The sequence below is a fragment of the Amphibalanus amphitrite genome, unplaced genomic scaffold (assembly GCF_019059575.1).
Source record: "Amphibalanus amphitrite isolate SeventyFive unplaced genomic scaffold, NRLGWU_Aamphi_draft 001240F_arrow, whole genome shotgun sequence".
Lineage (NCBI taxonomy): Eukaryota > Metazoa > Arthropoda > Thecostraca > Balanomorpha > Balanidae > Amphibalanus > Amphibalanus amphitrite.
The window spans coordinates 165,425-187,388 of NW_024882733.1; the positions used below are offsets into that span (position 1 = coordinate 165,425).

The window sequence follows — 21,964 nt, forward strand, 5'->3', positions numbered from 1 at the left end:
CACGGGACGGCTGCCGGCTGCCTTGTGTGACGAGGAGTGATGAAAACAGCGAGCACAATGGGAGAAAATCTCCTCCCGCAAACACCTTTTATCGAAGGATCATAAAAATTTTACAACTGAGGAAAATATCAAATTTCTTAATGGTCTACTCGTTTAGGGGCATTAATATACTTGTACCAAGCAACTCCATGAGGATTGCTAGCATATGGCTCCTCAGCGAAGCCACTATTATTGACTGTTTACTATAGCACCAATGCAAGCTTACTACATATAATTAATTGTATTGTAAAAATTTTCATAAATGCATGGTTATGCTTCCATTTAGTCGTAATGTAACAATAAATCACCAATCTGGCCCGGAAAACGTTTCCCAGCATACTTAACAGAAGTTGCCGCACCACCTGGTGTTAGATACAACCCGCCGGCCCGCCCCACTATGGGAGACTGCAACGCCTGAAACGCGAGTGCAGACCTTTGTTCAACAGCAAAGCGCCCATGTAGACACTTTTCCAATCGCACTAAAAATTTGCATGTGGTGTTCTTTAGGTATGAGGCCACTTTTCCACTTGTTGTAGGCTGCACTTTCCAAAAATCGATTTTTTCGAACCACCCTAATATGGATGGGCAACTTTTCATCAACTAGAATTGTTTGCTGATCGTGTTTTCTGTTTCTTCTAAAGTCCCCCTGATCCAGCCGGAACCGTTTCCCTTTGCTCGCCAATAGCTCCGCGATGCGCGGGTTGATAAGAACCGGGTGGTGGTGGACAAAAAAACTAATAAATGTCGATTGTTTCCATATGTATTCCCGCCTCAAGCAACGTCAAATCAAACTAGAGAAACCTGTGCTTCTTTCATTATATTACAGCCTTAATGCTTAGTCAACCAAAACAGCTAACAAATCCCAGGAATTTCGACAAGAACAACGAACTGGCACCCATCGGCGTTGCGTCGGCGATTGCAGTGTCATCTAGGCGGTGCCTCTACTTCTGTCCGTTGCCGCCAGAGGCGCCACCTGAGGGTGAGGAGGGTCGCGAGTCGGTGCCGCCGGCAGCGAGCGTGAGCTTCGTATCCCAGTTGCGAAATCTGGAAAGCGGGGTAGGCTGACGTAAGTGATGTAACGTTACGTCAGACTCGAAGCGGACCCGGTCCAAATATTCTAGACATGGTATGCACGTGATGGAATGCGCAGCTAGAAATGGAGATACCTTACCTACGCCGTGCACCAAATCCATGTGAAGGACAGCGTGACAGAAAAGCAAGCAGCGGTAATCCATTATCCTGCATGAGTGATACTGGCAATTTTAATGAGTGCACAAGCCATAAGACCATGCTTGAAACACCTTGTTTGCAACTTTGCGAGCTATGGGCTCGCTTCCCCAATCGTAAGCATGGGTAAGAAAAAAAAATTATCTTGGCTACCTACATGTAAGTCTTGTTTGCTCGGGTTTCCATTTCAACGGTATAACACTAAACTGCAGTGCACATTTATTCCGGGCCACCTTCGGGACACGCATGTGCCCCTTACCTGACAGGCACCGGCGGCAGCCGGGCCGAGTCGTCCAGGACACCCTGGAAGAGGAACGCCACCGGCCACGAGATCCACGACGAGCTGAAATCACCGTCCCATCGTCAGACCGCGTCAGAGTTTGTTTTCATTGCGCAATAAAAGATATGTTCATTAGTTGAAGATCTCACTTTTAAAATCACACTTTTAACATCACTCACGTTAGGAAAATGTGAGTGATGTTTCGGACTACCTAAAAGAATGCCAGTAATTGTCTATTTATAGAGCTGAAACTACGATGTCAAAAGCGAATATTTTATAGGCCTCATTGTCGCAAATATGGCTCAATACCGCTGATTTTACGTGCCACTGTTTGCATGAAAACGTTGCATACCTTTTTGCATACCTTTTGCATACCTTTTTTGCCCTGCCCTGCTCTTAAATGTAGGTTTTGATTCACTTTCAACTGATATTTTTACTGCATGTAACATACTTTTTCTGAAAGAAAACGTAGGTATGTGTGTATTGATGATAGCCTGATGTCTAAGTCCACAACAACACACACGTCGAGGGACAAAGGTAGAAAAATGTGTATTGTGACCGAATGGTTTTCATACAAACCTTGGATCAAAGTACCAGAGTGTAATTCGTTTAATAAGTGTAATAGATGTAATTAATTACCTGAGACTGGCCCACCTCGTTCTGGATGAGGACACATAATGATGAAACAATTCTCGTTGATTTTGATATACGCGGCACATATGTATATTGTTTTGTATTTACATAAGTCACGACGTCTATAAATTGCATTATGATGTTTCATTGGATAGTAATTAAAAGGCTTGGAAACGAATGATTCATTGAAATCACAACTTAAACAAAGAACGACGATAAATAACAGGTATAATTTCATGGCTAATTAAGAACATATGCTAAGAGTAATTTTGCACTTGAACATTAAAGCACAAGGTATGAAATGACAAAGAAGTAAAGCAGCATATTTGTGTAGTCAGAATGAATTGGTGGACCGAAATTCAGCGCCTCCACTCTTCACCGAACTTTGATAAGCCAACTGAGAGCCTCAGTTATAGACGAAGTCCTCGTTTTCTTCCGCACTGAAATGCAAGGAAAACTTTGGTTATAATTTTGTCTAAGAAGAGCAATTACAACAAAGTAAGTCTTACTTCGGAGGAACGAACAGCACAGTGATGTCTGGAATAGTCATTGCTGTTTCGAAGTTTACTTATGATTTACATAAGCAGCTGTGATGTTTGTATCGTGTCATCATAGGCACCTGTGTTTCTATGTTGAAATTTTAATGGTAATGACTGTCACAACAACAAAACGTACGAGCCTCAAATGCAGCCAGCTAACATGCGAATCGACGATTTCTCTGAGCTACAGAAAAAAGACTCCACAATAGACAAATGCGTAGCTGATGATCTAGCACTTACCCACGGTAAATCTAATTGTTTTTCAAAGCCCGCGGTCATGTTTATTTGTCTTGATCGTCTAGCGACGCTGTCAGATGAAAAAGAGCAATGTTGGGCATCAACAACAAAAAAGGCAAACCTATCGCGGCGATATCGGTCATCTACAAACGAGGCGCAGGCAGCAGGCAATGCCAAAGAGCCTCTGTCGGCTACGAAATGGTGCTAAGGAGATAAACTGCTCTTCAGGGCTTTTTCATATCTCGGATTAGTTGATGGATCGGTAACATTGGGAAATACACTCGTTTTAGTTTTGTCCGGATTTCAAGTGTTCATCTGTTATGTTTGCATCTTGCGTCGTCCATGAAAAAGAAGCGAAATTGGGTGCTTCTGCTTCTATTAGATTGAATTCGGACAGAGGGTTATTTTTGTCATTAACCCTCGCCCTGGCAGGGGGGGGGGTCGATGCGACCCCCCCCCCTAAGGTTTTTCGAGGATAGCGTAAAAACGGCGGCGCACAGCGCCGCCAAATTTGGCACAGTCTATGGGGCAGCCTTTTTACAGATGACCTGAAAATTTCAGGTCCGGGTGACCTTGGGTCAGGTCACCAGGTCAGAAAAACCGGTACAAGGTCATGGTCAAATTTCAATTTTCTTTTTGCACCTGTCCAGCTCACAGTTTTTGACTGATTTCTTTCAAACTTTCAGGATATGCTAAGTTCACAGAGTTGTATAACATATAGCTCGGGTTTTTTTAGGTCACTGACCTGAGGTCAGTTAGAGGTCATTACGTCGTAATGTTAAGCCTATGGGAAAATACTAAATTCGGAAAATACTGCAGATATCCGCTTCGTTCTATCACTTTTGTGCTTTGAAACTACAGTACTTAACAGCAGGTCACTTGTTGCTTCTTTATTTGATGTACTTATCCATGGGTCAGGTCAAATGAGGTCAACTGAGGTCAAATGACGTTTTTGCCAATAACTTGGCACATGACACTAGAGCTTAAAAAATGGTGTCATTGTGTTCCTGGTGAGCAGCCGAATCGAATGATATGCGATATGATGCAATTTGGTTAAGTTTAACTTAATTAAATAATTTAAGTTTACTTAAAATTTAAGAAAAACTTAAGTACACTTAAGCAAGTAAAAAAGCATATCATTCGACGCGCCTTCGCGTGCTGAGTTCACTGTTGCTTTTTTTTCTCTTCTTTAAGTTCAAAAGTTATGAGCGAAAAACGTTTGACCTGTTTTTAGCGAAATTTTTTACATTTATACCCCCAAAACCCCCCTAAATATTGACCTAGAGCAACCAAATTTGCACAGGGGCGAGAACTCCAGGGGGTCCACCTACCTACCAAATTTGGTGTTTCTAGGTGCCATAGGAGCCAATCGCGAGGGGGGGTCGCATCGACCCCCCCCCCCCTGCCAGGCCGTGTTATGAAAAATGCCCTGCCAGGGCGAGGGTTAACCCTCGCCGTTCTGGGGAGGGTGGGCACTTATAAACGCTATACCCTAAGGCTTGTGGAGCACTCTATATGCATATACAGCCTTTCTGCACCTAGCTATAAAACTTACGTCCAAGCTCATTTACACGTTAAATGATGTGAGCTCTATGAAGAATGTAAATGTGTTCCTTCGCTGCAGAACGATTATATTGAAGCTTTCAGCAAGTGACAACGGTCACAGGAGGGATAAAGTTTGTTCCGGCTTTTTATGGGAATGACCGAGGATACTGAAGAAGATGCGATCAAGTCGCTGATTGACAAAAGAAAACGCTGATGTATCGGTGTCGTTCTGAAGGAACGCAAGAAGAATAAGTGAAACTTCTTGCCTCTTGGCGACCATGGCCTACATAGGTTTTACTTATAGGTAAATACCTAGGGTAAATACTTGCAGCTCGAACTATAGCTCGAGCTGCAGCCTGCAAGTATTTACCCTAGACAGTATATCGCATTTCATCGTTAGGCTATGTTTTTTTTCAATGATAGAAACATAAAAATTGTTTTTAGCCTATGTGTTAGTCACAGAATCTCACGAGTTCATCGAATTTCAAACAACAGCATTGTTTTCCATTTCAAAACATTGAAAATCTAGTTTAAGCCCCAGTACTTCTATCTTTGTAAATATTATAGGCACCTGCACTGTCAAATCTATTTGCTCTCAAGAGACGTGATAAAAATGGAAACAATCCTCTAAAAATGTTCATTCATCCGGTCATGTATGTATGTACATGCTCACACTAACACATTGCGGACATAATACCAAGAAACCGACGTCAGTCGTCAAAATGGAACTGTAGGACCCCACAGCACCGACGAGTCTCGTCTTTACAGCCACCACGTCGGCCTTTTGCGTCTTATCCAAATGAGCTATCGAAACCTGTCATGTCAATGCCCGCGCGGAAGCCCCACAGTCCGCCGGACACGGTGGCATGCAAGAACTCGTCAAATCAGGCCCCGAGGTTCGGGCGAACGAGTGCCCCGGCCAAATTGGAGCTACAGAGATAGTGCAGCGCTATGGGTGGCCGAACAAGATATTTACGTAATAAACGAGAGCAGATGTTGATGCAGCTGGTTCGCCGAACCGCAATGACGCTCGATAAACGTGAAAAGTCGTGAAAGAGATGAAAGAGGGACCGGGAAAAACGGATAGGCCAACTTTGGTAGCTTCTGCTGAGATAACTAGGATACTGAGAGGCTAATTTTGCATTTACCCTGGGTAGCTATTTTTGAAAATCAGGCAAAACTTTTGTTTACCGTGCATGTGATAGTTAAAATAAAACTATTATAGCCTGAATATATAATATATTTTCATTTCAGACTTACGATCCATGTACTTAAATACCAATACGTTCAACACTTCACTCCGCTGAATGATAAAATAGTCATTGTAGGCGCTGCTCGTACGTCTGCTCGACTCAGCTGCTCGGTGCGCGGTTAGGTCGACAGTAGCGCCCCCCGTGGCCCTCCTGCTTGCGTAGCTCGGCAATAGATGGCACCGCCGGCTAGTGTCAGTACATGTGTATGTGTGTCAGTACTAGCGCAGTATAGTGATGGCAGTATTGAACTTTCGGTTGGCGTTTGTTTTTTGATTGTCGTCATTGGCTTAAGATATCTCGGCATATTATGTGTCGTGACCCTCATTTATTATATGTGGCGATTTGGTATACCTGTCTTTCGGTTTCTATTGGCATTTTTATTCATTGGCGATTAGAGGTGATGTAGTCGTGGTACGCTTAGTGATGTTCATTTCGGTTTCTGCGTTGAGTTGGACGTGTGGCGCGGCGTGCCCTGTAAGTGAAATGGTTTGTATGGATAAAATTGTATGCCATGATTGTAATGTTTCGCATAATTTCCATTAATTACCGTTTTGCTGGTTTTTACGTGGTCAGCTCTGTTACAGTTTGGCTCTTACCTGTACCATTTAGACGGATTTGTTTCGTTTCTTTGTCACTGTTACGCCACATTTGTAAATGGGGTGTCGCATGCAGGTTGCGCCCGGTTTTTGGTGCGAATCATCCGTGGCGCCTGCTTCTGTTGGTGGCGCCTGCTTCTGTTGGTGGCGCCGGTTGGTGCGGCGCTCGACGTACTGGTGGCGCCGTTGGTGAGGCGTTCGGCGCGCTGGTTGCGCCTGTCTGGTGTGGCGCCCGACGCCTCGACAGCGCCCGTTTGGTGTGGCGCGCCCGGCCACCTACTTTGGCGCCTGGTTTTGGTGGCGCTTGAGCACTGTGCTCACTTTGGCTGCCGTCTACATCCTGCCGAGAGTCACTCCGATGGTGAGGATATGATTATTGTTTTGGCGTAAGTGTGTCGGCATAAGTACGAGATTTGACTTAAGTGTAATAATGTGAGATAGCACCTCATATAGCTATGTTTCTGTCCCTCACGCCTATGTTCAACTGTGGTATGTGTTATATTTGTTTGTGTGTCTTTGGCAGAAACCGTGCTCATGCACATGCGCTGTTACAATACAGCGTGGTAATCATCTGGCCTTTTTGGCGGAGCGGAGCAGACGGCGGCTACAGTTTCATCGGATTCTTCTCTCCCTGCACTCCTGCTTGACGAGGAGCTGCTGCGGAGTTCGTCAGACTGACTCGTCCAGTGAGGTTTCATCTGGCGTCTGCATACATGAGGTACTGGGGCCCACATTCGGTCAGGGAGATTGGAGGTGTCATCACCTGGTGCCTTGTGATGCCTTCTAGTTTGATGGTCCTAGCAGTGTTTGCTGGGCAGTAAGAATCGCAGTGACATCTGGTGCCAGTAGCTACAGTTTGGTGTGATGCAGACAGCTTGGGTATGGGGATTGGGAGGTGTGACACATGGCTGGCTATGGTGGAAGCTGAGGTTCATTGTGTGTGCTGCTAAGTGTGAGATTGTTGATATTTTGGGTTCGGATGTATCCTGCTTTGGTTGGTTGTTATTGTTATGTATGTCAGGCATCTGTATAGCTTAAGTCTTGCAGAGAGTTATTGGTGGTGACATAGGCTATCATCCGCAGTTAGGTAGGTCTTGGTATTATCTGATATGGCTTCTCGAGACGATATAAGTAATTATAGGGCCTCTGAGCTGCAGCGCTTGCTAGAAGAGCGTGGACTAGATACATCGGGCAAGAAAGTAGAGTTAGTTGATAGGTTGTGGGCGGCAAAGGGAGGAGGAGCGGGAGAGCAGTAAGGTAGCAGTAAGTGAGGGAGTTAGTGCTCCAGAGGAGCGTGCTGTGCTGCAGGGTCAATTGAGATTTTTGAAAGAGAGAAGTATGCTAGATGAGGAGGAGGCCCGTATAGAACAGATGCAAAGAAAGATAAAGGCTAGGCGAGAGCAGTTAGTTCTAGAACAGAAACTTGCTGCCATGGGACATGATGTCACTGAGGATGTTAGGATTCGAACAGGGCATAGTGACATCTCTACTGCGCTGACAGAGCAGGTGCAGCGGTCGCTGCTGCCTCCTGCAGCTTTGACTCCCTTCCGTGGTGAGATCTCAGAATATCGACTTTTCATTCAGGCCTTTGAGTCCCGTGTAGCGGCCAGGACCGGGGATCAATCAGAGTTATTATATTATCTCGAGCAATATACCCAAGGGAAGCCCAGGGAGATCGTGCGCAGCTGCCTTTATCTCGGCGACCAGGGCTATGCTGAGGCCCGGCGTTTGCTGGAGGTGCGGTACGGTAATCGGCATCTGCTCATAGAGACCTTCTCGGATAAGCTCAGAGACTGGCCCAAGGTAGCTGAAGGGGATGTTGAAGGGCTGGACAGGCTGGTGCTGTTACTGACAGAGATCCAGCATGCCATGGCTGGCCTCCCAAAGGGGGAGCTGGACCACCCGCGAACCCTGAGGGATGTTGTACGAAAGTTGCCTGGGTACTTGCAGGATCGGTGGCTCAGGGAGGTCGACAGGGTGATGGAGGGACCAGAGGGCCGGATGGTAGAACTTAAGGACCTGGTGGATTTTCTGGCAGCTGAGGTCAGGGTAAAGAGTAATGCGGTCTTCGGATCGCTGCGGTCTGGACCGCGGGCGTCTGGCGGCGTGAGTCGCGTCGATCCTCATCGCGCGCGCGTGAGTGCTGTTAGCGCTCGTCCGCTGCCGTCGTCGGCGGGCCGGCGCTGCGAGTTCTGTGATGGCAATCACTTCATTGGGGACTGTGATCAGCTGATGTGGCAGACCTGGGACCGTAGAAAGGGGGTTGTGTCTGATCACAGGCTCTGCTTTGGGTGCCTGAGAAAGGGACACGTGGCGAGGTTTTGTCGCTCGCGGCTGAAGTGTAGCGTCTGTGGTGCACGGCACCCTACTGTGCTGCACAGGACGTTCTCATCGGCGCCACCTGGTGCGGGTTCTTCCCCAGGATCTCGTGCTGTTCAGGTTCCGTCTGGTGGGAGCCATGTGCCGCCTGGCAGCGCTCAGGTGCCCGGCCGGGTGAATCAGTCACCTACCGAGGCGATCCGTGCAGTACCGGGGGGAGGTCGCACATCTGTTCGTGGTGTGCCGGGCCCGAGTCCGCCGGTGCAGGATGGTGCTGGTGCCGGTGGGGGTCCTGTGGGTACCCGTACGGTTCAATCGCTCGGTGGGGGTGGAGCATCCATGGTCAGTGCACGCGTGGATGTCACTGATGATGTACGTACTTACATGCCGATAGTCCCGGTTCGGCTAAGGTCGAGCACGGGCAAGGAGATTGTAACGAATGCCTTCCTGGACCAAGGCAGTTCTACCTCCTTCATTACTGATCAAACCATAACTCGATTGGGGGTAGAGAAACGGCCGACGACGATTCGCATAGATACGGTGACTGATTCAAGGCAGGAGTTGAACTCCGGCCTCGTTGAAGGCGTAGAGGTCGCGCCTCTCGTTGGCGATCAGTACCGTTGTCTACCGCCCTTATTCTCACTGGCCAACATACCAGTCACGTCCAGTGACAGGTGCAGTGTAGAACAGGCGACGAGATGGGAGCATCTGAATGGTGTAGAAATTCTGGATTTGAACGTGCCTGTCGGGCTGCTGATTGGTGGAAATGTTGCTGACCTTCTGATGGTGAGAGAGGTTGTGTCTCCGTCAGCAGGACAGGAAGGACCACATGGTGTCAGAGTTGATTTGGGTTGGTACGTAGTGGGACTCTCCTGTCACGGTCTAGACGGCAGACCGCATCTGGTTAACTTTCTGCGAAAAAATGATTGCAGAGATGACGAGGAGGACATCCGTTTGATGTTTGAGAAACTTTACTCTGAGGAGTTCCGTGATGTATCTGACAATCGTGAAGGCATGTCTGTCGAGGACAAGGAGTGGTTGGAAAGGGTGAAAGGTACCGTCCGCAAGGACGAGGACGGTCACTTCGAAATCGCTCTTCCAAGGTCAGACCTGGGTAGCATTCCTGACAGCTTCCCAGTTGCCGAGAAGCGACTCGGTTCGCTCAGAAGGAAGTTTAAACGGGACCCGAGCATGTTTCAGTCGTACGCGTCTGTGATCAACTCGCTGAGAGATGACGGCTATGCAGAGAAGGTTCCGTCCAGCGAGCTTGCCCCAAGGTCACGTGACGTTTGGTACCTTCCGCACCATTCGGTAGAAAGCCCAGCGAAACTCAGGGTGGTGTTCGATTGCGCTGCTCGGTCAGCAGGGGTTTGTCTAAACGACATTCTCCAAGGCGGTCCCCACCTGGGTCAGCCGCTGACAGCGGTTGTTTCTCGCTTTCGTGAAGGTGGTGTGGCTTTCGCTTGCGACATACAGGCGATGTATCACAGGGTACATGTCCCTGCCAGGGATTCAGACTTACTTCGGTTCTTGTGGTTCAAGAACGATGACATTGATGCAGGCGAGATTGAAGTGTGGAGAATGCGTTCACACGTATTCGGTGCGGTCTCTAGCAGCAGCGTTGCATCCTTGGCTGTGCAACTGTGCGCCGAGGGGGGAAAGCAGCAGTTTCCCGAGGCCGCTGATGTGCTGCTGCGAAACATGTACGTTGATGACGCGCTTGTGGCAGTCGACTCTGTTGAGAAAGCGGTCAGTCTCGCAGATGATCTGAAACGGCTGTGCCAAACTGGCGCGTTCAGCATGAGGAAGTTTGTATCTAACAGTGCAGATTTCCTAAGGAGCATTCCCGAAGGAGAGAGAGGAAAGGGCGTCAGAGATTTGAATCTGGACAGAGACGAACTTGGCTGTAATCGTGCGTTGGGCGTGGAATGGTGCATGGAGGATGACACTTTCCGTTTTTGCTTTCAAGACAGGAAGAGCCCCGTGACGAGACGCGGGATCCTGTCCACCGTCAGCAGTGTTTTCGATCCCATTGGATTCTGGGCTCCCATTTCCCTGTCAGCGAAGCTGATTCTGCAGAAACTTTGTGCTGCATCCTGTGGCTGGGATGAGGCAATTCCACCCGCTTTGGTTGATGAGTGGCAAGCATGGCTTCGCCGAGCTGAGGAGCTGAGCGGTGCGTGCTTGGCTCGTGACATATCTGGTCCATCGGGAAGTGTGCGCTCCACGGAGCTGCACGTGTTCGTCGACGCCAGCGAATCGGCCTATTCTGCGGTGGCGTATATTCGAAAGGAAGTCGTGACCGAGAGTGATGGAGACAGTGTGTTCATGGAATTCCTGATGGGAAAGTCCCGAGTGGCCCCGCTTCGCTCTGTATCCGTCCCAAAGCTCGAGCTGGCTGGGGCCGTGCTGGGTTCTTTGATCCGGCAGTTTCTCGTCAGGGAGCTTGACACGAGGTTCGACAGAGTACATATGTGGACGGATAGTATGGTGGTGTTGATGATGATCAGGAACAGGACGACCCGGTTCAAAACCTACGTTGCGAACCGACTGGCCCTGATTCATGACGTGACAGAGGTGTCTGAATGGGGTTATGTACCCTCGGGAGATAACCCTGCCGACGTGGGCTCACGTGGTGCAGACGGGACCAACTTGGGAATGTGGCTAAGGGGTCCGGGCTTCTTGATGAAGGACCAGTCAATGTGGCCTGTGGAGCCGACTGAGCGTACCCCTCTCCCAGCGTCTGAGGTAAAGAAGTCTAGTCCTGTAGCCACAGCGTTGGTCGGGCGTCAGACTGATCCATTCGGTGGGCTAGTTCGTTACTTTTCGTCTTTCTATCGGCTGAAGGTGGCAGTAGCCTGGTACAAAAGATTCATGACTGTCATCAAAAATGGTGATTTCCGCAGGTACGTTTTGGCGAAGAGGAAAGGACTCAGGCCAAGACGTGGTGGAGGCGCGCGGGCTCTCCTGACGCAGTCGGACTTGAGCGATGCTGAGTCCGACATTCTCCGCTACGCTCAGTCCGGCATGGCTGATCTTCCTCGTGATCTGTCCACGGACGGTCCGGTGAGGGTGGCGAAGACCAGCCCCTTGGCCGCTCTCAGACCGCATATTCGTGATGGTCTCCTGGTGGTGGGAGGTCGGCTGGATGCGGCAGAAGGAATCTCGATGCGAGCTCGCCATCCGGTGATACTCCCACGGGAGCATCACGTTTCAAAATTGGTGATCCGTGAGGCACACAGAGCTGTGGGACACGAAGGGAGAGATCATACGCTGTGGCGTGTGAGGGATAAGTACTGGGTCATTGGCGCGGGGCGAGAGATCAGGAAGATGCTGCGTGGGTGCACGGTATGTAGGAAGGTGAATGGCCGGCCGCTCGGGCAGCTGATGGCGGACCTGCCAGACGAACGCGTCGTTCCGGGCGTTGGGGCGTTCGAGAAGATCTCGTGTGACGTTTTCGGTCCTATCCCTGTGAAGAGTGGCCGGACAGAGCGTAAGTGTTGGGCGCTGTTGAGTACCTGCATGACGACTCGAGGGGTGCATATAGAGCTGCTGGAGTCGCTCAGCACTGATGCGTTGGTCAATGCTATACGCCGTGTAGCAGCTCGCCGCGGAGAAATCCGCCAGGTGAGATCTGATAATGGGACCAACATGTGCGGAGCGGACAGGGAGCTTCGCGAGGCCCTGTTAGAGCTTGATCCCGAGGAGTTGCAACGGGCAGCCCGACCGCACGGAATTGACTGGGTGTTCAATCCGCCTCACGGTTCTCACTTTTCTGGGTCCGTAGAGCGTCAGATTAGGAGTGTCCGAAAAATTTGGAGGTCTATGCCTGTCACTCGTCTGTTGGATCGTGAAGCGCTGTACACACTGCTCTGTGAAATAGAATCAATCCTGAACAGCAGGCCGCTCACGTTTGTTACCACCAGTGACAGTAACGTTGAGCCAATTACCCCGAATCACTTGCTTCTCTTGCGTGCGTCTGTTCATCCTGTTCCTGGGGTGTTCGGTGAGTCCGAGTCGTTCTCGAGGCGCCGCTGGAGGTACGTGCAGTACTTGGCTGATCAGTTTTGGGTGAGATGGAAGAGAGAATATTTGCCTGCGCTCCAGGCTAGGCAAAGATGGAGACATGGTGCGAGAAATCTCCAGGTAGGAGATATTGTACTGCTTGTCGAGTCAGGTGCTCCCCGAGGTACTTGGCCACTTGCCAGGGTAGTTGAGACGAGACCCAGTCGGGACGGCCGTGTTCGAAAGGCCTTAGTTAAGACCAGTGTATCGACTTACCTCCGACCTATCCATAAGATGGTTTTAGTTCTTGCTGAGGCCGATTTGGAGTGGTGAGTGTTTCGCGGCCGCCAAGGTGTGAGCTCTGATTGTGTTCCTGTTTATATGTGCTAGCTTGTAAGGCTGCTACAGGCGGCGTCGAGACGTTGCGAGCGTACCTTAGTGTTGCGTATCGATGTATTCTGTCATGTGTTGTTGTTCCCATGTAGTTATCGTGGCAGCGCTCAAGTTTTCAGCCGTATGCTGAAGGGGGGAGTGTAGGCGCTGCTCGTACGTCTGCTCGACTCAGCTGCTCGGTGCGCGGTTAGGTCGACAGTAGCGCCCCCCGTGGCCCTCCTGCTTGCGTAGCTCGGCAATAGATGGCACCGCCGGCTAGTGTCAGTACATGTGTATGTGTGTCAGTACTAGCGCAGTATAGTGATGGCAGTATTGAACTTTCGGTTGGCGTTTGTTTTTTGATTGTCGTCATTGGCTTAAGATATCTCGGCATATTATGTGTCGTGACCCTCATTTATTATATGTGGCGATTTGGTATACCTGTCTTTCGGTTTCTATTGGCATTTTTATTCATTGGCGATTAGAGGTGATGTAGTCGTGGTACGCTTAGTGATGTTCATTTCGGTTTCTGCGTTGAGTTGGACGTGTGGCGCGGCGTGCCCTGTAAGTGAAATGGTTTGTATGGATAAAATTGTATGCCATGATTGTAATGTTTCGCATAATTTCCATTAATTACCGTTTTGCTGGTTTTTACGTGGTCAGCTCTGTTACAGTTTGGCTCTTACCTGTACCATTTAGACGGATTTGTTTCGTTTCTTTGTCACTGTTACGCCACATTTGTAAATGGGGTGTCGCATGCAGGTTGCGCCCGGTTTTTGGTGCGAATCATCCGTGGCGCCTGCTTCTGTTGGTGGCGCCTGCTTCTGTTGGTGGCGCCGGTTGGTGCGGCGCTCGACGTACTGGTGGCGCCGTTGGTGAGGCGTTCGGCGCGCTGGTTGCGCCTGTCTGGTGTGGCGCCCGACGCCTCGACAGCGCCCGTTTGGTGTGGCGCGCCCGGCCACCTACTTTGGCGCCTGGTTTTGGTGGCGCTTGAGCACTGTGCTCACTTTGGCTGCCGTCTACATCCTGCCGAGAGTCACTCCGATGGTGAGGATATGATTATTGTTTTGGCGTAAGTGTGTCGGCATAAGTACGAGATTTGACTTAAGTGTAATAATGTGAGATAGCACCTCATATAGCTATGTTTCTGTCCCTCACGCCTATGTTCAACTGTGGTATGTGTTATATTTGTTTGTGTGTCTTTGGCAGAAACCGTGCTCATGCACATGCGCTGTTACAATACAGCGTGGTAATCATCTGGCCTTTTTGGCGGAGCGGAGCAGACGGCGGCTACAGTCATGCAAAGCTACAATACGCCGCATGCTGTCAGCCAGACAGTGTAGAAACCAGTACACCAACACACATCTGCCTTCCCTCGCCCACCATGCGTCAGTCTCTACCTGTGACGTCTAGTTGCGCTCACTCGTCTGTACCTCAGCGCTTAGGTCACTGCCACCGAAAATCTCCACCGCACGTGAGCGTCTCCATCGTAGCCACCTCTCGAAGGCGGTGGCGGCGGCCGACGGTACCTCACCAGGGTCGTCAGGGGCTCCGGCAGCGGCTGCCGTGGAGGTCAGATGTGTGGGCAGGAGAGGAGCAGCGGCGGAGGAGCCGGTGACGCCCACAGATGGGCGGTTTACAACGGCCCGCGCGTGGACAGCCCTGGTGACGAGGTCGGCGAAGGCGCCCGGTCGGACGCGCGGTCTGGAGCTGACGGAGGGAGAGAGGAGGGACGGACGGGTTGAGGAGGTGGCAGAGGCGGCGACAGAGGAGGGAAACAGTGTGGTGGATGTGAGGGCCACGGACACAGCTGGGGCGGCCGGGGAGGCGGCCGGGGAGGTGGCGGCGGGCCGGCCCCGGGCTCCCCCGGTCGGCGGCCGCGCCAGTCCGTGTCAAATGTCCTTCTCGGCCAGCGGCGGGCCCTCGGCCGCCGCTGCCTGGCTGCTCTGCAGAGACTGCTTCCCTGACATCACCTCCTCTGCGTCTGTTAGCTGCGGTTCGCTGCCCGACAGAGCTGCCGACGGCTGACCCGGCGCCGGCGGGGCCGCTGCTGGGGTCGAGAGCAGCGCCTGAATGGTCGGGCAGGGCAGCCGCAGCACGGCCGATTCGCTCTGCGTCCGCCGGCCGAGCAGCATGAACGGGTTGAAGACCATGCCGGTGGGCTCCGGAGCCCGGACGGGGCCGGGGAACGGTCCGGCGCCCGATCTCGGCAGGCTGGCGAGAGCAGACGAGCCACGGATGGGTCAGGACAGACGAGACACAACAGAGCCGAGCTGGGCGGCAGGCGGCGCCAGACAAAGACCAAGGCACGGAGCAGTGCAGTTCACAATTAAACAGATAAAAATACCACCACAAGTCAAAAATTATTCGTGCATATTTAGCATGCCTCAATCAAATGCGTCCAAGCTGTTATCTTAAAATGCAGCTGCTATAAAATGGAGTGAATATTGCATTGCAAGTCAAATAATATGTTTAAGCAAGCATCTGTAAAGATCAACATTTTAATGTCGTGCATCAGCAAAACGTTATTTCCAAAACTACTCTCAATCTCATAACCTAAGCTAATGCCCTGCATTCGAAAAACTCATTCCAATCAACACAGACGAAACATATCAACACCACAACGATCAAACAGACTCCCACTTGACTCTAAGTGACTCTCAACGACTCACATGCTGGGGCTGCGCAGAGACGCAGCCGCCTCGGACTCGGAGTCCGTTCCGTTTGTGTCCGTTCGCGGCAGAGTCTTGACGATCTTGGGGTTGTAGAGTTTCGGGTCGGAGACCATGCGCACGAAGAAAGAGCGCTTGTGCCGCAGGGCCTCGCGGTTCTTCTTGGCCAGCTCGCTTTCGGCACCGTTCACCTTGACCTCCTTCAGGGCCTGCAACGTCAGCAACGGCAGCGTCAGAGTGAGGGAGGGCCGTGCCGGCAGACCCACGTCAAGTTTTCGTCATAAGGATAGTGACTAGTATAAGCTCATGAGCAGTTTGGGTGATTGATCTTCGAGCTAATATGCTGGTCGTATCTTACACACAAAATCCTCTTTCGGAGGCACCACACCATCGACATAACAGAGCAGTACTTACCTCGATGGTCTTGTTCTCCAGAGGAAGTTTCTCCTCCGCCAGCAGGTCCTCTGCGAACTTGACGATCACTGTCCAGGCGTACACTGGAAGGCAAAGCGCAAATTAATCGACATTAGGGCCCCCTAATGAAGTTTAGTGGCTCGACGAGGCGCGAATTGAAGACTCCGCGAGCCGCCTGGTCCGAGGCAGGGTCGGGAGAACACTCTGTGGGGAGGGGGCGAGGACGGGGAGGGAGGGGGAAACGGGACGGAGGGGACAGCCGTCAGTCTGCGGCAGAGGCCGGCGGGGAGCGGAGATGGACCGCGGACAGCGCGTCCCTGTGTGATAGAGCGTGTGCTTTACGTCCTGTGAGTCGGGCTCGTGAGTAGTGTGGGTACGGCGCCTAGTGAGCACCATCGAGGACGACTCAGTGGAGAAACGGGGCATGGACACCGCTTATCACTACGACCGCGACAGTCACGGCATGGCAGGTGGGTCCGGTACGCCGGCACCAGCGTCCTCCACATGGGTCATGTGTGATATGGCTGGCTGTGTTGACGAGTTACCGGGTACCGTTATGAGTCGTGTTGTGCGTGTGTTTGTTACACCGGCAGCGGAGGGTGCCGGGCCGTTCCAGGCTGACAACGTGGAGATTGGGCCGGTAAACGGCCGACGCCGGGCGAGGGGCGTGCAGGCCGACAGCGCCGACACAGGGCCAAGGCGGCCGACAGACCGGGTGCCGGGCCGTTTCAGGCCGACAGCGCCGACACAGGGCCATGGCGGCCGACAGACCGGGTGCCGGGCCGTTTCAGGCCGACAGCGCCGACACAGGGCCAAGGCGGCCGACAGACCGGGTGCCGGGCCGTTTCAGGCCGACAGCGCCGACACAGGGCCATGGCGGCCGACAGACCGGGTGCCGGGCCGTTTCAGGCCGACAGCGCCGACACAGGGCCATGGCGGCCGACAGACCGGGTGCCGGGCCGTTTCAGGCCGACAGCGCCGACACAGGGCCAAGGCGGCCGACAGACCGGGTGCCGGGCCGTTTCAGGCCGACAGCGCCGACACAGGGCCATGGCGGCCGACAGACCGGGTGCCGGGCCGTTTCAGGCCGACAGCGCCGACACTGGGCCACAGTGGCCGACAGACCGGGTGCCGGGCCGTTTCAGGCCGACAGCGCCGACACAGGGCCCATTGCGGCCGACCGACCGGGTGCCGGGCCGTTTCAGGCCGACAGCGCCGACACAGGGCCATGGCGGCCGACAGACCGGGTGCCGGGCCGTTTCAGGCCGACAGCGCCGACACTGGGCCACAGTGGCCGACAGACCGGGTGCCGGGCCTGTTTCAGGCCGACGACGTCGAGATTGGGCCGGTAACGGCCGACGCCGGGCGCCAGGCCGTGCAGGCCGACAGCGCCGACACAGGGCCATGGCGGCCGACAGACCGGGCGCCGGGCCGTGCAGGCCGACAGCGCCGACACAGGGCCACCGCGGCCGACAGACCAGGTGCCGGGCCGTTTCAGGCCGACAGCGCCGACACAGGGCCAAGGCGGCCGACAGACCGGGTGCCGGGCCGTTTCAGGCCGACAGCGCGGACACAGGGCCACAGCGGCCGACAGACCGGGTGCCGGGCCGTTTCAGGCCGACAGCGCCGACACAGGGCCACAGCGGCCGACAGACCGGGTGCCGGGCCGTTTCAGGCCGACAGCGCCGACACTGGGCCGGCTAGCGGCCAACAGCACGGGTGCAAGGCCGTCAGACTGTCAGCGCCGACACGGGTGGTGGTCGACGGGTGCCGGGCCGCCCGCGCGCAGCGGGGCTCGGTGGCGGCGGCGCGGCGGCGCCCGTGCCGGGCCGGCTGCGGTCGAACCGGAGGAGCCGGGATACAGATGGTTTACGACCCTGCGGTGGCCGAGGGTGCCGGGCCGCCCGCGCGGCGGGGCTCAGTGACGGCGACGCGGCGGCGTCCGTGCCGGGCCCGTGCGCGGCGGCGTCCGTGCCGGGCCGGCTGCGGTCGAACCGGCGGAGCCGGGCCACAGATGGTTTACGACCCTGGACCCCTCCCCCTCCCCTTTATGGCAGGCCCGCCCCAGACGGCGGGACACGAATCGAGTATCACTGGTCCGTTGGGAGTATCACGTGTCTGGGGGGGAGTATCACTCTTCTGTCTGGTGGGAGTATCACTAATCTCCTGGGAGCGTATCCTGTTCGGAAGGTGTCACATGGCTGTTGGACCATAGCCGGCGTCAGCTGAGAGGTCAGATGTCGGGTGGGGGGAGCGTCGGGCCGGCCGAGGCGGGCGGGACGGTCGAGGGGATGGCTGCATGGCGGCGTCCGGGGGGGGGGGGGGGCGAGGCGGGACCACCGGCCATTTGAGCAGTACGTGCACGGCCGTGATGGCGAGTGGGTGGCCAGGGTTTCCCAACGGCGGCGCGCATCCGTGCGACAGTGACGTTCCATTAGTGACGGTGACGTACGAATTGCTACGAAACAGCCTGGCGCCGGGCTCCCGTCGAGCCTATGAGCCGGGCCAACGCCGGTACATTGAGTTCTGCAGGCGGTACGGGCTGACAAGCGTTCCGGCGTCGGATGACACACTCACATATTTTGTGGGTCACCTGAAACGGGCGGGACTAGCCGTCGCTAGCGTGAGGCAGTATTTGGCAGCAGTGAGACACCTTCATCTTCAGTGGGGTCGGCCGCTGCCAATGGGCATGCCCCCCTACACTGCGGCCGCGCTTCGTGGCTACGAGCCTCGGGGCGGCGGTACGGAGCCCCGCCGGCAGGCGATCGACATATCGGTTCTTCGCCGCCTGAAAACCCGTTTGGCATCATTATTGCCATCGGCTTGGGACCAGCGGTGCGTCTGGGCTGCATGCACACTGGCGTTCTACGGCGGCCTGCGGAGCAGCGAATTCCTCGTCACCGGCCACGGACGGGGAATACGGCATGGTGATGTGTCTTTCACATCGGTCGGCCTTCGGGTACTGGTGGGAATTCAAAAAAAACCGACAGCATGGACCGCCAACGGCCGTCGAGCTCCCAGTAACAGGCACGTCCACTTGTCCTGTGAAAGCTATGTACCTGTACCGACAGGCAGGGCGCGCGGCGGATGGAGCGCCGCTCTTTGTACTGGACTCGGGAGCAGTGCTCACGCGACGACGGCTGAATGATCTTCTCCGTCGCGCGCTTGGGCCCGGATTCTCTTCTCACTCCCTGCGGATTGGTCTGGCCACGGCTGCGGCGGCGGCGGGTGTGGCCGACCCTGTACTGCGCCGCTTGGGACGGTGGCGGAGTGCAGCGTGCGACGGATACGTCCGGGGACACAGGAGGGCAGTAATCGAGGCCTTGGTCGCAGTGGCGGGGTCGGGCCATTAGCGCTCAGTCTGGTACTATCGGTATCTTTTTTGTCGTGCGTGTTTGTCCACATGTATACTAGTCGAGATTATGACCGTGTGTACCGTCTGTCAGGATTGCGGCCGCTCAGCGCTGCCAGCGGCGAACAAGATAGGATCGACGCCCAACTGCGAGCGGAGTTAGACTGTGCACTCGCGATGGGCCGCCAGGATGGCACCATGCATCCGGGGTCCGGCGACGAACGCGGCGGCGGTCACGAAGGTGTGCGATCGCATGCAGCAATCCACCATCAGAGCCAACAGCGCGATCACCTGCCCCCGGCCGCCGCTACGGTGACGGCGGCCGGCGCGGCGACGGCGACGGGCCCGGCTTTCCGCAGTGGGCCCCCGGCAGTGGGGGCGGGGCCGTGTGGGCCGGGTACAGGGCCGGCGGCTGGCGGCCGTGACCGAGAGCCGGTGGCACGACCCCGGCGGCCCGGCTGTTATAGTGCGGAGGACTCGTACATACGGGGACGATGGGCCGGGACCGATGACGTTCTGGGGTATGATGACGATCGCGAACGGGCTGGTTCGGCGGCGCCGGCGACACGTTTCGGCGACCTTCGACGGCACGGCGGCGGCCCTGAGCCCCGGAACGCGGACCCGGAGCAGCGCGGCCGCACCGGGCGGCGGCGGCGCCGCCGACACAGCAGCGATGGAGGACCGGTGCGCCGCCGACACAGCAGCGGTGGGGGACCGGCGCGCCGCCGACGGCGGGACGACCTGTCGTCCTCATCAGAGTCGGAGTCTGACGAAGAGGACGGCATCGACCGGAGGGTGGAGTATCGGGCCGCCCCGACGCGGTCACGGACGGGGGCGGCGCCGACGGCTCTGCGGCTGCCTGCGATCCAAGTCAGAGCCGAGCGGCGGCTACGAAACAGGCGCCTGTATGTGTCAGTGGAGGAGGCTTACGATGCCGCAGAGGGCCGGCCGAACACGGCCATGGAGTATGTCGACCGTGTGGCCGGCTTGCTCACACACACAGTGTTTCACTTCCCTGAGTGCGGGTTGCAGGTGGTCGGGTACCTGAGTTGGCTTGTCGGGCTGTGTGCGCGGCGCTCGCTCCGCGACGTACAGGTGGCCGATAGCCGGGCGCGTCAGGCCATGGCCATGCGGCCGAGAGATTTCATGATGCATGATGATCTGGACCGGTTCGCGGCGCCCGCGGCCCCAGTGCGGAATGGTGGGAACCCAGGCCCCGGGGGAGGGTTTCGTAATGGCCGAGTGACATGTATGCGTCATGTTCAACGGAACGTGTGCCGTTTCCCGTGCCCCGAGAACAGGTATCACCCGCCGTGTACCGAGTGTGGTTCTCAGGTCCACCCTACAGGTTACCACGGAGCACCAATCGGCGGTGGCGGTTTTGGCCCGGCATTGGGCCGAGGCCGGGGACCGGTGAGCCGCGGCGGTGTTTTTCCCTAGTGCCCAGGTGAGTGCAACACCTGCCGCGGCGCGAGACGCGTGCCCGCCTACACCGGTATTACCTATTATTATAGTCATTTTTATTGCGTACTTGAAGTGGGAAATATGAGCAGAGGCTTTGAATAAATGCAACGTAATATTAATGGCAATAAGGATAAAGATTGACGGCTGTTTTTTTCTACGATATCGCTCTCGGGTATGACCTCTGTAGAAATGAAACATCGGTCGAAGTGTGCATCTGGTCAATGGGCCGCCCGCCACTCACGGATGTCCTTCTCTGTGGCGTTTTGGGCGCAGACGCAGAAGCGGATGACGAACACGTCGTTCATGGAGGCCGGCACCATGTGCAGCTTGCCCGAGGCGTTGATGTTGGTCAGCAGCTTCTGGTTCAGCGCGTCGGTGCCTCGCAGACGGAAACAGACGAGACCCAGCTGAAAAGGGAGTGGGGAGTGGTGACTTGAGGTCAATGTGTTTTGGTCGTGTGTAGAATAGCGGCATGATACAGTTGATTCGTTTAGTTTGCTCAACATGGTTACTCCCATAGAAAAATAAACATGTTTTGATAGTTTATTGACGCCGAGGAGAATAATTGAGGTTTAGACAAGACGAAAGCGTCTCTTCCATGTGGAAGAGTGAGCCAACGTTCTGTCGAAACGATCGCGATAATTAAGCCTGGATTGTTCCTGACAAGATTGAAAAAGTGATGTGCCAACTTCGAATATTGTTGTCATAAGCAAGCATATGATTACAAAGATCATGCGCTAAATGACACGGAAGTGGAGCCATAAAATTCAGTGTGGGGAAAATGCTGCCCCGTTCTCCTTCCCACACACACAAAGCCTCATCGAACGCTTTTCGGCTACCAGCATGGAATTACAGCACATCATCACGCCGATTCCATTGGTCCAGATATTCACCCATTGTATACCCTCCACATTAATGCATAGTTTCCCATTCAGTGAGACCAGTCTGTTACTCCAACCGGTAAAACTCCACCGCCATTGTATGGCCGGCGAGGTGTCGGCATTCGACGTCATCGCA

General features: G+C 54.3%; 2 protein-coding genes across 5 annotated transcripts in view; one reads left to right on the forward strand and one right to left on the reverse strand.

Moving 5' to 3' along the window:
* Positions 1–785: 785 nt before the first annotated feature.
* Positions 786–21,964, reverse strand: part of LOC122371410 (tyrosine decarboxylase-like) — a 31,142-nt gene continuing 9,963 nt past the window's right edge. Inside the window, exons 11-15 of one of the 3 annotated variants that reach the window (XM_043347714.1) lie at positions 21,189–21,354; positions 16,132–16,214; positions 15,718–15,926; positions 1,526–1,609; positions 786–1,083 (exon numbers count right to left, since the gene is read on the reverse strand). In XM_043347714.1, the coding sequence (XP_043203649.1) occupies positions 981–1,083; positions 1,526–1,609; positions 15,718–15,926; positions 16,132–16,214; positions 21,189–21,354 (645 nt within the window). In that variant the 3' untranslated portion in view covers positions 786–980. Of the gene's footprint in view, positions 1,084–1,525; positions 1,610–2,455; positions 2,620–14,210; positions 15,260–15,717; positions 15,927–16,131; positions 16,215–21,188; positions 21,355–21,964 lie in introns of those variants that run through there. The other 2 variants (XM_043347716.1, XM_043347713.1) reach the window with 2 other exon arrangements.
* Positions 9,585–14,345, forward strand: LOC122371409. Of its 2 annotated transcripts, XM_043347712.1 has the most exons (3): positions 9,585–13,609; positions 13,808–14,092; positions 14,255–14,345. In XM_043347712.1, exon 1 carries the CDS (start codon positions 9,626–9,628, stop codon positions 13,004–13,006), a length of 3,381 nt encoding a protein of 1,126 aa, XP_043203647.1. In that variant the 5' UTR covers positions 9,585–9,625; the 3' UTR covers positions 13,007–13,609; positions 13,808–14,092; positions 14,255–14,345. The 2 variants fall into 2 exon arrangements, with proteins under 2 accessions (XP_043203647.1, XP_043203646.1); XM_043347711.1 differs by having other exon boundaries at positions 9,585–14,092.

Coding starts and splice junctions, on each gene's coding strand:
- LOC122371409 (XM_043347711.1), top strand. CDS start 9,626: ATGTTTGAGAAACTTTACTCTGAGGAGTTCCGTGATGTATCTGACAAT.